The sequence below is a fragment of the Pungitius pungitius genome, chromosome 13 (assembly GCF_949316345.1).
Source record: "Pungitius pungitius chromosome 13, fPunPun2.1, whole genome shotgun sequence".
Classification (NCBI taxonomy): domain Eukaryota; kingdom Metazoa; phylum Chordata; class Actinopteri; order Perciformes; family Gasterosteidae; genus Pungitius; species Pungitius pungitius.
This window is the reverse complement of record NC_084912.1, coordinates 3,582,290-3,595,895: the sequence shown is the minus strand read 5'-3', so window position 1 is coordinate 3,595,895 and position 13,606 is coordinate 3,582,290. Positions and strand designations below refer to the sequence as shown.

At 46.9% G+C, this 13,606-nt stretch overlaps 1 protein-coding gene across 5 annotated transcripts; it reads left to right on the top strand.

Annotated features, from left to right (window-relative positions):
• Positions 1 to 2,875: 2,875 nt before the first annotated feature.
• On the top strand, positions 2,876 to 11,736 carry pcgf5b (polycomb group ring finger 5b). Of its 5 annotated transcripts, none has more exons than XM_037466084.2 (9): positions 2,876 to 3,067; positions 4,668 to 5,390; positions 5,697 to 5,793; positions 6,222 to 6,277; positions 7,046 to 7,105; positions 7,395 to 7,600; positions 7,728 to 7,826; positions 8,860 to 8,949; positions 11,333 to 11,736. In XM_037466084.2, exons 2-9 carry the CDS (start codon positions 5,276 to 5,278, stop codon positions 11,378 to 11,380), a joined length of 771 nt encoding a protein of 256 aa, XP_037321981.2. In that variant the 5' UTR covers positions 2,876 to 3,067; positions 4,668 to 5,275; the 3' UTR covers positions 11,381 to 11,736. The 5 variants fall into 5 exon arrangements, with proteins under 5 accessions (XP_037321981.2, XP_037321983.2, XP_037321980.2 ...); XM_037466086.2 differs by having other exon boundaries at positions 2,876 to 3,111; XM_037466083.2 differs by lacking the exon at positions 2,876 to 3,067 and adding an exon at positions 3,163 to 3,205.
• Positions 11,737 to 13,606: the final 1,870 nt, after the last annotated feature.

The window sequence follows — 13,606 nt, the reverse complement described above, 5'->3', positions numbered from 1 at the left end:
AATGGCTGCCTGCGGTATGTCGGACAAAGACACTCGAGACGAGAGAGAGAGAGAGAGAGAGAGATGAGGAGGACCGATCCTTCTCCGCGTCGTGGCTGTGTTCTGCAGGTTGTCACGTGACAGTACGTCCATAATGTCTTCTCTCTGTCAGTAATCACCCTCCCTTCGTCCAACTGAATCAAACAGGTCAAACAGCTTCATCTTAGAACAACGTGTCCCGAAGTCACTGTGGGTCCTTTGCACACTTATAGATACGGTATTTGATGTCTATGATCAGTTGCTCTGAAGACACACGGCTATAAGACAATATACGTGCATTTAGCTTCTGTATCTGTGTAGACTAGCAGGCCCGTTGCACAATAAAGCATGACGCGGTGTGATTTAAATAAACGGATAAAAATAACGGGTGAAACTGTTGCCATGTTATAAAGCATCGAGTAGACAGCTGAGTCTCACACACACACACACACACACACACACACTCTGTCTTTTAGAATCGCCTCTTTCTTTGCAGCTGTCTTCTGGTGATACCCATCTACTGTATCTGTGTCCCGTCACTGCGCGTCTTTTTTTATCGCTCCTCCATTTGTCCCACTTCCTCTTTGTGTGTGCTTTTTTTTTTTTTTTTCTCTTTTCAACAGTTCCGCCCTCGATTCTTTCACCGCGTTTCACCTTCTCCGTCTGCTTCCACTTCTCGTTACCGTAGCCCGTACAGTGTAACATTTCCCTACTGTCGCCTTCCATTGTCTCTTGGTTCCCTTTCTCCTCCGTATTACCGTGGATCTTTTCCCCTCCTCTTCAGAACCGTCTCCTGTCTCGTCCTCTCAGCGGTAACCTCTTGTCTCTCCTAATTCGGACGGACATGTAGCCTTGCTACTAATCCCTGCCCCAATTGGCACTAATTTGAGTAATGAGAGCGCCAAGAACTTGTAGCAAAACTTTACATGATGGGTATTAAACTACTATATTTTAATAATTTCGTTATTGCCACTTTTGACATATGGTTAGGGTTGTCCTCATTGTTTTTCATTCCATGGACAGTGAAACACAACGTCCTACATCAACAACCATTATTTTTGTGTTTTTACTTTGCGCGTCTGTTATTTTATTTATTTGCTATTTTAACTTATATTCCTATTGTGTGCCAGATCCCTTATGGTTGCTATGGTTTCACTTCCCCTGTCTCTGTCCCTGTCCCTGTCCCCGCGCTTTTGGTGGTCTTGTGCTCCGCGCTCGGCCCTTTTTGGTCACCGTGCTCACCTGTCTGCGATTGGCTCACCTGTCCCTCATCGGTACGGTAAAAGCTTCGGGGGGGGGGTTGAAGTCCAAGCAACTGAAAACCTGGCTCAGTCCGAATGTCCTGTTATTACGTTGAAGAAAGGGACTCGTAGTCATGCGGGCCCCCAAAATGAACGCTCTTACTTTAGCACCGCTGTCTGTGTGGTGTGTTTTGGTAGGGCCTGAGTCAGGTAGCAGTCACCATTTATAACTTCGGGGGGGACGACTCTCTCTCGGTCACTGAAGACAGTCGTTATTTCCCATTTTGTCAACTCATTTGGCAGGTGGGAAATAATGCGCCAGAGCGATCTGCACCTCCGGAGACGGCGGCGGAATGGATGCATCAAACAATACGGGTCGTTGCCCCCCGAGAGCAAAAAAAAAAAAAGAAGAAAGAAAGAAACACTTTTTCAGTGAAGTTGTTTGCGGGGCAAAAAATGTCTTTTGGGAATTTACGATCTGAAGAACTGTCCGACTGTGTGCGAAAGGGAACTGTGTTGCCGTGGTGATACATTCCACTTTCCAAAACAAGAGGTCATATCCCACAGGGTGATGTCACTGAAGACTCCGTTATCCCTCCAGCGGCCCCCTCGCTGTATGTGTGTCAGTGCTGCACCAACGACTCTGCTAAAAGCAAAGTAAAAAAGGCGTTGCTATACTTCTTTTGAGTCAAACTCGCACAAGAAGAAGAAGGAGAACTGTCCTTCTGCAGGCCTCTTGTCAACCATGAACTGTCATGTTGACAAGAGGCCTGCAGATTGAACACAAAGCTCCAGACCCCCTCGGATGGTAAATACTGAAGCAGCGCTATGAGCTATATGCTAACACCAGCAACAAACATGCTAAGTATCGGCATGGTCATTGTCACTTGTCGCTTGACACTTGTCACCTGCCGTCATGGCGGCAGACTGATCACGTCTTGTTCTGGTTGATCTGCAGTAAATATGAATAACAATGTACTTTAAATTTTGCATTTTTGATGACAGGACTCTTACAAGTGACCCAAGTGGGGGAAAGACGTTTCACATGATGATAAACGCTTAATGTGGTTTAGTTTTACAAATGCATTTCCCCTCAAAACTGTGACGCGAGGTTCTCAAAACAAAGTCAGGCGTCAGCACGCCGAACTCTGATTGATCGTCCATTGACTCTCTGGTTGATTGGATACCCCTTTATTGGATATTGTGCCATTGCACACGAGTGGATAAAGTAAATAGTAAATGTTAAGCCATCCCAGACGAGTAAGGTCTTCCATAAGGTCTGAGGTCTGTCTGTTGTTTTCTGTTACTACTTTTATCATAAATGTTGCTCCTCATGCTATGGAGCCAAAACATGATCGATCTGTGACATTGTGATCAGATGAGGACAGCCGGTAGGAGTGAGTGTGTTTCACGTTAATGACACTGCATCGTACCACATGTGCAACGTCTCACGTCGTGAAAATGAAACCAAACCAAACTTGCTTGAGCCGCCCGCGCCGCATCCCCGCTCATCCACCGCACGCACGACTAACGCGTGTGCGCGCGTGCACGTGCGCGCGTGCGTGCGTGTTGTAGGCCAATAGTCACCGAGTTACACAACCGCTTTCAGTTTCCCGAGCCCCTGCCTTGGCTGCCTGGTGGCTCCCCGCCCACCGCCGCTCTCTCTCTCTCTCTCTCTCTCTCTCTCCGCGCCGCTGCCTCGCCCGCCCGCCCGCCTGCCCTCCCTCGCTGCCCGGGCCGACCGCGGCGCATCCGATGCCGAACAGTTCCGCGTCCTCCCTCCTCCTCCACCTCGCGCACGGACCAGAGTGAGCACAAGAAGTGTCATGGTGGACATTCCGGCCCATCCGCGGTATCCGTAACTCCGCGGCGTGGGGAAGGGGAGGGGTGCGGGGGGGGGGGGGGGGGGGGGGGGGGGGGTTATATGACGGAAAGTGTGGACGCAGGTGAGGAATGTGGTATTATGTCTTTATTGCCCCTGCGCGGATGACGAATTCGTGCGGGGACGTCGGTCGCGAGACGTTACGGTCAAACTTTGACGCTGCCGGCTGGACCTCCCCTCTCCCTCCCTCTCTCTCTCTCTCTCTCTCTCTCTCTCTCTCTCTCTCTCTCTCTCTCTCTCTCTCTCGAAACGCAAAGTGCGTCGCCGTGCACACTCGAATGCGGGATCACGGTACGTTCACGCAAACGGCGAACACCCCCCCCCCCCCCCCTCGCTCGCGGTGCGCGCTTCCCGTCGGTGTCTCTTTAACAAAAAAAACAAAAAAAAAGGCGAAGCTCCGCAACTTTTACCGTCGATACGTTCCGCGCGCGCGTAGACGTGGTGGAGCTGTGACGTGCGCGTACGCTCGCGCGCGTTGGTTTAATGCGTCGGCGTATAAGTCGCCGTAATGTGCGCGTGTCGTCCATTGATGTTGTTTTGACACAGGTGACGTAGCCGTGACGCGCATCAACGGGGCGATGAGCGGACCCGCTGAGCGTGAATAAATGACCGAGCCCCGGTGACGGACACCGCGGGGGGGAGGGGGGCAGTGGGATGGGGGGGTTCAGAGCTGCGCACTTGGGGATTTTTTTTCTAGCAAACAAAAAACAAAAAACAGTACACAACATTTCCTCTGTGTGTACTTTGTTTCTGCTGTGAGTAAAGCTGCATGAAACCACACCCCCGCGTGCTCAGCACTGTGAACACACCTGACGTAGTCCGCGCAACGTGCAGTTTGCGTGACGTCGTTTAAAAAAATAGTGGACGTTGCACATTAGAATAAGGTATACTTTTTAATATAAAAGTAGCCAGCTGTGGTGTTGGCAGCGTGGGGCCGGTGGATTTAAAGCGAGATACATATAGAGAATAACATGTTAATTCATTCGGAAATGTTACATTTCTTAGAAAGTTTCAGCATGGAATATTGTGGCATCCCCTATTAATCTATTAATAAATTAGTAGATGTTAGTCATATATTCTGAAGATGAACCCACCGAAAAAACTCATGTAGTCTCTGACATTAACTTTATATTTGTTGCAGTCACTGTAATAATCAAGTAAGAGATAAAGGTAATAAATAGGTAAAGGTAACAATTATTTTGTATCTTTTTATATTTGACGTTGTGCCGCAGTAACTAGCAGCTCTGACACCATACCAAGCTTTTGCACTGTAGAGACGTCCACTCTGAAGCTTAGTGTTGTATATTAAGAAGTCACAATACATAGATAGGTATATTTCATTGGGCCGTTGCTTTTGATTTATATGAGATTTTTAACAATATTCCTTTTGAATGTTTCTTGGGTCTTAAATTGTGCAAAGTTTATGTGATGGAATATCGTTATCTTTCCTGTTTTTATAAGTCTAGTTTTTAATCTGTTCTCTGCACATAGCACACGTCCTTATATTTGATTTCTACTGACTTTAGGTGAGTTCGAGGTCAAAAGGTCATCGGGCAACTATTGAAGGATGAAGACGTCAACAGCCGCTGCAGCACCACGATGACGAAGGAACTGACTGCGAAGAGGCCGACAACGCAGAAGTCTTTGGCCTCGCTGCCGTCAGCTGACCTCTGACCCCTCAGCGGATTAAAGATGACTCTTTGGCTGGGACAGGGAGGGAAGCGGTACATCTTACTCCCCGGGAATTCTTGGAATTTAACAATCGTGGTTGTTTGAAACAGGATTGCACAGACTACACAAACCCGGGGTCTTTTTTTTCTATTTCAATGGGAGTGACATATTTCATTGAGGATGGAATAAGAGACGATGCAAAAGGAAAACTGATTACAAAATAGAAATCGGATCAAGGATGGAGCAGGATTTCACACAGCAGGCTCTCTCGTTTCTCTGGTAACCTTCGTGGATAACGGACATTTACCTGCACTGGCCTGGACTAACATTAGCCAGAGTTGGTGAAGATACCTTCACGCGCAGCTTTCATCCTTTCCCTTCCTTGTTGCGAATGGACTGACTCTTCTGAAGCGAGAAGCTGACCTTTAAACCTTTGAACTGTGACTTAAAAGAGCCTCCAAACATGGCCGCCACGGGAAGGAAGCACTTGGTGAAGGACTTTAACCATTTCATCACCTGTTACCTGTGTCGAGGTTACCTGATAAAGCCGACCACGGTCACAGAGTGCCTGCACACCTGTGAGTGAAACAGCAGACGCTTTTTCTTTGTGACTCGACACATTTCTAGAAGCTCAAATCCATCGAGACCGTTTGACACCATGTGGTTTGTTTAGAAAATGTCCCACAGTGCATCGTGGGGGAATATTAATAGCTCGTCACCTTGTAAGCTAATAGGTTAGCGAACACGCTAATGCGCAAGATTGTAAGCTAACTAGCATGTGCTCGTCAACTTCCTTTTGTGCTTCTTTGAACAACATGGACGTCGAGCGGTCCCGTTACTAACCCCAACCCCAATGAACCGTGTTCATGTTGTTTCTTCTGCAGTCTGTAAGAGCTGTATTGTGCAGCACTTTGAGGACAGCAATGACTGTCCTAAATGTGGCATTCAGGTCCACGAGACGAACCCCCTGGAGATGCTCAGGTACCTCGTCCTCTCTTTTTTTTTGAATGAGCACATTTCCTATTTTTCCACTGAAAGTGGGAGTTTCAATGCAGTGCCACGCATTTTACTCCTCTCATTTCCAATTGATTTGTGGTCCACCTGCTACGTTGTGTTCTTTCTTCTTTTCAACCATCCGTTCCTTATTAACATATCTCATCATTATTTTCCTTCTGGTTGTTTCTTTGTGTTATTAACAGCGATTCTTCATGCGTTTGTTTTCTGCTTTGTCTTACACCACAACTACTCACCTGTTGAACCAACTTCTCTTCTTTACTTTCTGCACACCTGATCCCTGTCTCCTCTACTTCCACCTCCTGTAGTCACGTGACCTCCGCCCCTTCGCCTCCTCGTCTTGATTCTCTGTCCCTCATCCTCCAACTCACGCTCCTCTCGCTTTGCATTCTCAGGTTGGACAACACCCTGGAGGAGATCATCTTCAAGCTGGTGCCTGGACTCCGAGAAAGTGAGTTTGTCGGATGGTTTGATCGATCTGTCTCCTCAGTGTGCAGTTCATGTTAAATTATACGACACTTTGTAGGAGGGTGGACTTTTCTGTTAGTCAATGACAGTACTCCGATCACTTTGTGTTATTGCAAGGCATCCCAAATGCATTGTGGCAACCAGCTTAGTAATTAAATCACCAAGAACATCCGAGCAACCCACTGGGAAACAGCAATGGACGACCGACGCTGTGCGACGGTGCCAGAGGTTTACGACTCCGTAACAGACGGAGCGGCTGATTGGTGGAGCGAACGCAGTGGTGTGAAAATCAGTATCACGTGAATTTGATGAAGCGCATGACACGGTCATGTCCATGCAGAGGATTTATTTGCACTCCACATTAATACCCTTGTTCATTAGAGGCTAAAATATACTTAATACAGTGTGTGTAATAAAATGAATCAGTCATTGACGTGTGGCTGACCCCAAGAGACACAAACAACCACCTGCGTGATTGTTGTAGTCAGACTGTAGTTATAGGTTTGCTATACAATATATATCTATATACATATTAGCCATATGCCATGCAGTGCTTAATATTTTGTGAAATGAGTGAATGAAACCACATTTAACACAACTTGAGTGGCACATGGTGCGTGTGCATCACACAGGATTTCCATCGGTGCACCGGCCAATGCAGCATCAGAACCGCGCTTCCTTCTTTCTAGAAACACTTCCGCCCGTGCGGTCTCTTTACCTGTCGTTCTTCTCACCCGCTCATGTGAACCAGGAGAGGAACAGCAGGAGGTCGAATTCTGGAAGAAGAACCAACCCAGAGAGAACGGTCAAGGTGAGCTCCCCGTCACTCCGACTCCAAACACAGTTGTGATCTCACTGTCGGCCCGATGAGGAGAAAATTTAAATCCGCAACATCTGGGAACGAATAATAAACCCCTCACTGGCTTCATAGTGGACAATCATTTAGTATTGTCACACAGCAATGATATTTTTAACCTTAATAAAACCTTATATTGAAATAAACTTTTTTTCTAATTTTCAAAGAAGATCTGAGGGCATCACATCTCGCTTATTTTACACCCTGTGAACATTCGCCTGAGCACTCTGCTCTCGTCCCGCAGCCGAAACTGTGGCGTGTCAGCGGATCGGGATGCCCGACGCCGGAGGCGACTGCGGAGGCGGAGGTGGCGGTGGTGGTGGCGGTGGTGGCCACGATGAGGAGGACGGCGGCGGCCACGACGAAGACTACCACAGGAGTGACCCTCAGATAGCCATCTGTCTGGACTGCCTCCGCAACGGGGCGCAGGCGGGGGAGAGCACCGTCACGGTGGGTGTTTCCCTTTGCGCGGCGCTCCCATCGGGCAAGTCTTCGGATGAATCCACGCGAGTCCGCTTATTGAAGGGACGCACGGCGCCCTTTCGGCTCACAGTCGTTTGTCTCTCGTCTCGTTTAGGATTTGATGAAGAGGTTCATCCGCTGCTCCAGCAGAGTCACAGTGGGAACAATTAAGAAGTTTCTCAGCCTCAAACTAAAGCTGCCGAGCTCTTACGAGGTAAGGAACACATTCAATTACCATTTAAATTGAGGTCCACGCACTTGACATCCCTTAAATGAAATGTGTTTGCAGATGAACAAGTGGCGTTCGTGCATAACATCAACAAAGCCTTTGAATAGGCTCAGGTGACGTCATAGTCACGTGATATTAAGGAGGAATCATACAACGCACAGAGAAAAACTAGTTACGTTTCATTTATATATTTCATATATGTATATATCCATATTGAATTTAATCCGTTGAATCTAAAACTATATTTATTTCAATTTCTGGTTATCTAAAGGGACCAAAACGCAACATTTTTCAAAGCTTGGTAAAAAGGAAAATTCCATGTTGTATTTAACATCTATAAAAAGTTGCTAATGTGACTTTAAAGCCAGCATTTGTCTGTGTTGTTTTGCTGACTACTGTTTACGCAATGCAAAAATATTATTTTTCAGCAGGAAGCAAAATGAGGAACATTTATCTGATCAAACAATGGCAAATGTTTCACTATTATGCATTTTAATAGCTGCAGACTTAAAACCCCAAAGGCTATCAAGCCGCCACACAGAGCTACCAGACATGAACCTTCAACGTGTCAATAAATAGACAACACAAAAATAAAAAATAAAAGAAAATATCTAAAAAATTTCCCACTTTATTAAAATAGACCAAACATCCAAAGAATGTGAGTCGGGCCACTTGTAAAAAAAATCCGTCAGATTCAAAACTGATGGCTTCCACATTTGCTTGAGGCGGAGCTTCAAACAGTCCCTCACACGTTCACTGCAGCCTCCCACTCAAAACCACAGACAACTTCCCCTCTTTTTTCACTGTGCGCAACTGGATTTAAGAGGGTTTTTTTTCATTTCCATTTCCTTTGTCAATGTACGTGTCACATCATCCTTTCAGGCTTTTGCACTGCATCTTGCACACGTCATTTTGAGCCTTTTATTAGATTAAATTTTTGATCTAGGATTTATGTCTATTAACAATTCTTAAATCTGAATTATTTCTGATACCATTTTTTTTCATCTGCTGTCTCCAGCTGGATGTGCTGTGCAACGGAGAGATCATGGGAAGAGACCACACTCTGGAGTTCATCTACATGACCCGATGGAGGCTGCACGGAGAGAATGTAAGCCCCCCCCCCCCCCTCACTTCCTGTTTATGTGTGCGTGCATGCTCATGTGTAGATGCACGAGGGGGAGGAAAGTATTCATTTGTGAGTGTGTGTGTGTGTGTGTGTGCTATGCATTCGTGCACACATTGTGGGGTCTCACCTCCACAAAGAGGTACTAAAAACACAGGGTTTAGAAGCATAAGAAGAAGATAACAATGAATTTGATTGAATTAGATTTGATGACATCATCGTTTCAATGACTACGAGTTTCTTTTCATTGAAATGTGTGATGTGTGATGCTGTGATTATATTGTAGCCTAAAACCCTTAAAAAAGCACAGTAACCCAAATGTCTGCATGTGCTTTGAACTTGGAACCACCCGCCAGTGGTGACGTCTCCGTCTGGTCTGTCTGTGGAGACATGGCGGAGGACGGGAAGCGCCTGATGGCTTTATGCACGACGGCGTGCACGAATCACATTGACTCGAGGTCAAGGTTTTGCATTTCAATGTATTTGAAGCACTGAATTTAAAAGCTTTATTAGAAAAATCCTCCCTTTCGCAGTATTTCCTCCATTTTTCCCCCAGCCTCCAAGGCTCCAAAACAACAGACATAAATCAGACCGTCAGAATTATTTATGCCCCCCCTCCCCCCCTCCCCCCCCCCGGTGAGTCAGAAGGATAAAAGCCAAGAACTCCTGTCCGGTTTAGGAGAAGGTAATCCGTCTCAGGTGCTGGTTCCGCCTCTTCGGAAGCCGGACAGCAAAACATTTTAAGGGAAGAAGTAGTTCCTCGACTCATTGAATGATCTAAAAGATGTTTCCAAAAAAAAGGGGAATCCATAGAAATATGAACAGAAAGCAACTTCTCCACTGAATCAGAGAATTGCCACAGATGTGTTGTATTGCAGAAGGACATCATTGCTCTGAGAGAGGAGGGAGACCTGTTGCACTTCTTGCAAATTATCTGCATTCTTTGCAATTCAGTGCTTTGAGTAGTTCTAAATTCTTTCAAATCCTTTTCTGAATACATTCATTTGTCTCCACTGCTTTGCCGTTTCTCATTGTTTCGTTGATTTAACCCAACGTTGGGTGAGCATCCGGTCCATGTTGAAATGATAAGAGGTGGGTAATTAAAGTAGGTGTAAGTCTGTGATTTCTGGCTGATCCAAACAACATTTTACAGCAAATCCAGCCTTCAGTATTTTCCCTTTTTTCTGGAGCAGGTTGGAGGGTTTTACATTGGACATTTACCACGGGAGCAGAATCCCTCAAAAGATGCTGACAGCTGAAGAAAGAGACGCGTTCCTGCAGGATTACTCGAGTGTTTGGAAATCCAAATGCTGAGCGAAAGACTCTCGGAGTCTCACAAAGGGCTCAGTGAGGCGCCGCTCAGGTCGGATACAGCGCCGTCCTTTATTTCCGAGGCATGACGCAGCAAAAAACGCACAACGCCAGAGGAGACGACAGCAGCTGTACTCTGCTGCAGCAGCAGCAGCAGCTGCAGCAGAAGCCTCCAGCTGCCAGAAATAGTAGTCAGGCTCCAGGAGACCAGAGTCTTCCCTTTGCACCTGCCTCGACAAACGCACCCACTCTGTGAAGTCCTCGTGGAGAAGGGCAGCTCGCGTCTCCTGGTCCTCATGGACATTTCTGTCTGTTACCCAGAATGATGAGGATGGGTCACTTAGAGGGACACAAACCCACGCAGGGGGATGGGGGGGGGGGTGGGTCATGGGTGAAGGGGCGACCTGACCTTTCATCGCGAGGTCGCTGCCATGACGGATGATGACGCGGCGGTTCCACTGCAAGTTGCAGTGATTGTCGTATTTGTGACATGTCTGCACTCATCACACTTATTGGCTGGTGGTCGTCGGGCCGTGTTGCTAAGGGGGGGGGGGGGGGGGGGAAACCCTTTGCACATGCGTGTGTGCTGGTGAGGAGAAGGAGGCCTCTGGGAAATCCAACGTATCACCACCTCTGTTGCACAGCTCTCTGTATTTCACATACATTGAATTAATGGAAAGGGGCTCACGTGCTTCTTTGGCGACGTAATGTAGGAAAAGCCGCAAGTTTGACGTCAGGCGAAACGCGGGGTCCGCGTCGGACCTCTGGCGGCTGAAGGTGTATTTGTGCCTGGTGTGGAATTGGGTTTAAAGATTCATGTTGTCGGTGTAATGACTGTTCTTGCACCTTTTTTTTTTTTTCAAAAAAAAGAAGAAAACGTTCCAAAAGTCCGTCCAATAAACGGTGACCTGCGCACAGGATGTTCTCTCTTCAGTAATTCAGTTCTTAATTATTCCCCTCGGGGCCCCAGCGGCCATGTGGTGCACGTTCATGTCGTGGACTGATGGTCTTCTCTCAAACAGTTTCTCCTTTCTCTCTCTCTCTCTCTCTCCCTCAGACGTATCCCATGGTCCTTGAGTACCGCCCACGGATCGACTTTGGCTGAACCACAGCTGCAAGAAGAGGACCACACACACACACACACACACACACATCTGTATGCAGACATTCATTACACGTATGGACAACATTAGGAGCAACTAGATTTGCGTTTGGACAAATACAAACATGATGTGCAGAGAAAGAAAGATTAAATGTATTTTTGTACAGCCGATGATGAAGTGCATACGTTGTCATGGTAAAGAGGTTTTATGCTACATAGAATAATATATGCTATTATATATATATGATATTTTTAAATGTTTGTCCCTGTGCCTAAAAACCTGTTTGAATGAAGTATGACCATATCTTCACTTTGCCTGTCTAACTAGAATAAATGTTGATTTTCTACTGTTGATGGCTGTTTTTATGTCTTTCTGTAGCTTTCTTGAGAACAATTAGGTCCAGATGAAAAGTACACCTATGTTTTTCACCCTGTTGGTAGATGATGTAACACATGTCATGCACTGCATAATGACCTCATGCCCAAATCATTTGCATCCCTCCGTTCAGCCCTCACTGCTCTTCCTGTTCATCTTGGCTGCGATGACTCAAAGCTCAGTGAGAGGTGACTGACAGCATCTCTCACCAATCACATGGGACCAGTTATCCATGAGGTCACGGCAAAATATATGTTTTTACCTCGGGATGATCACACACACACACACATAGGACATGTTTTAGGTGGGCCGGGTGAGACAGACTGTTTGTCTGAATGAAGAAAGCAGAGGAAGGAATCTGAGTGCACACACACACACACACACCTAAAGACGACCTATATATACACACACCGCAGTAGATCATAGCTTCCACCGACGTGTAATATTCTGTGAATGCTCACATGTACACACACTGTACACACCCCCACCAGCTCAGCTCTACCAGCTGTGGCTTTTTTTTTAATGTCCGTTATGTAATCACAGTATGTTTACAAGAATAAATGATCTATTTGAAATGTTGTCTTCTTGGTGTAAAGTCCCACATTTCCCATAATGCAATCGATCAACCTTTCTTTGGAGGGGGGCGGGGGGGGGGGGGGGGGGTGAGGTTCTTTCATTCTGTCGTGTATGGAGAGTGAGAATGAGCTTTATCGATACCGAGAGTGACCACGAGAAACCAATTAGTGTTTCCATCTGCGGAGGAGAGCAAGGGAGGAAACTCTTGTGTCTCTGTTCTCAGAACACAACCTGCTGCAGGGGAGGCTGCAGTGTGAAGGCGGACGAGTTTCCCTTCTTGTTGTTTGATGTGCGACGCGTCGAAGAATTAGGAGAAAAACACACTTTGTATCGTTGACGCAATCAACAGGGTCTCTGTTTTCTAACAGCATTACCATAACAGGTACAATTAAAGCACAAACCAATAAAACTCAATACATAAATGGATTAAATTAACTATTGAATTGAACAAACAAGGAAAGACTGAGAGAAGACCTTCACTTAAGATGGCTTTGTCACAATCCATCTTCAGATTAGCCATATTTGGTTCAAAATGTCAAGATACTTGTACATTTATTTGTATGACTAGAAATGTTTATTACTAAACAGCGGGTTGAAGCATTACCATTAGATTGAAGGTCGTACCAAAGATGGCGCGGTGGTGAGTTATTTTCGTGAGTGACATAAGTATGCGTCTCTTGCACCTCTTGTCTAATTTAAGGTAGCGTTTTGACTTTTAAAAAAGGTGAAGAGGACATTTTCGGGAACGCGAGGGCGTCCTCGTGAAGATTGGCGTCCGACATTTTGTTGTCCCGCGGATGCACGCCAGCTGACTCGTGTTACGTCGACGTCGAAGCTTCTGATGTCACGCAGCACACCTGAGCTGAAGAGCAGCCGAGCTGGAGAACAATTGAAGCGGCCTTTTGCTTTTCCGTCTGAGTTCATCTCTTTAAACGGACGTGACTTCATCATCTCGCCTCTCGCCGAATGTGGGGAGGGGGGTGGGGGGGGGGGGGGGGGGGGTGGGGGGGGGCTCTCGTCGCTGGACAGACTGGGAGCGCGTCGACATGCGGCGTCGACGTTTCTCCGAGCCGGCTGCCAAGGATGCCGGAGCAGTGACGGCATGGCTGCAGGCCGGCTGCGGGGTCAGAGGTCGTTCGGGTCAATAAACGGGGTGTGAGGGCTCGGCAGGTTTCAGGGTGCAGTGGTAACGCTGGGCATAAGCTCTGACACTATGAACTGTATGTGGTTTGAGGGGGGGGGGGGGGGAGGGACAGGCGGGTATGATCCAATCAGCT

Excerpts from the sequence above, each read along its gene's own strand:
- pcgf5b (XM_037466084.2), top strand. The coding sequence starts at position 5,276 with ATGGCCGCCACGGGAAGGAAGCACTTGGTGAAGGACTTTAACCATTTC. Across the intron at positions 7,106-7,394 it reads ACCCAGAGAGAACGGTCAAG|CCGAAACTGTGGCGTGTCAG; the intron begins GTGAGCTCCCCG and ends CTCGTCCCGCAG. Across the intron at positions 8,950-11,332 it reads GGAGGCTGCACGGAGAGAAT|ACGTATCCCATGGTCCTTGA; the intron begins GTAAGCCCCCCC and ends TCTCTCCCTCAG.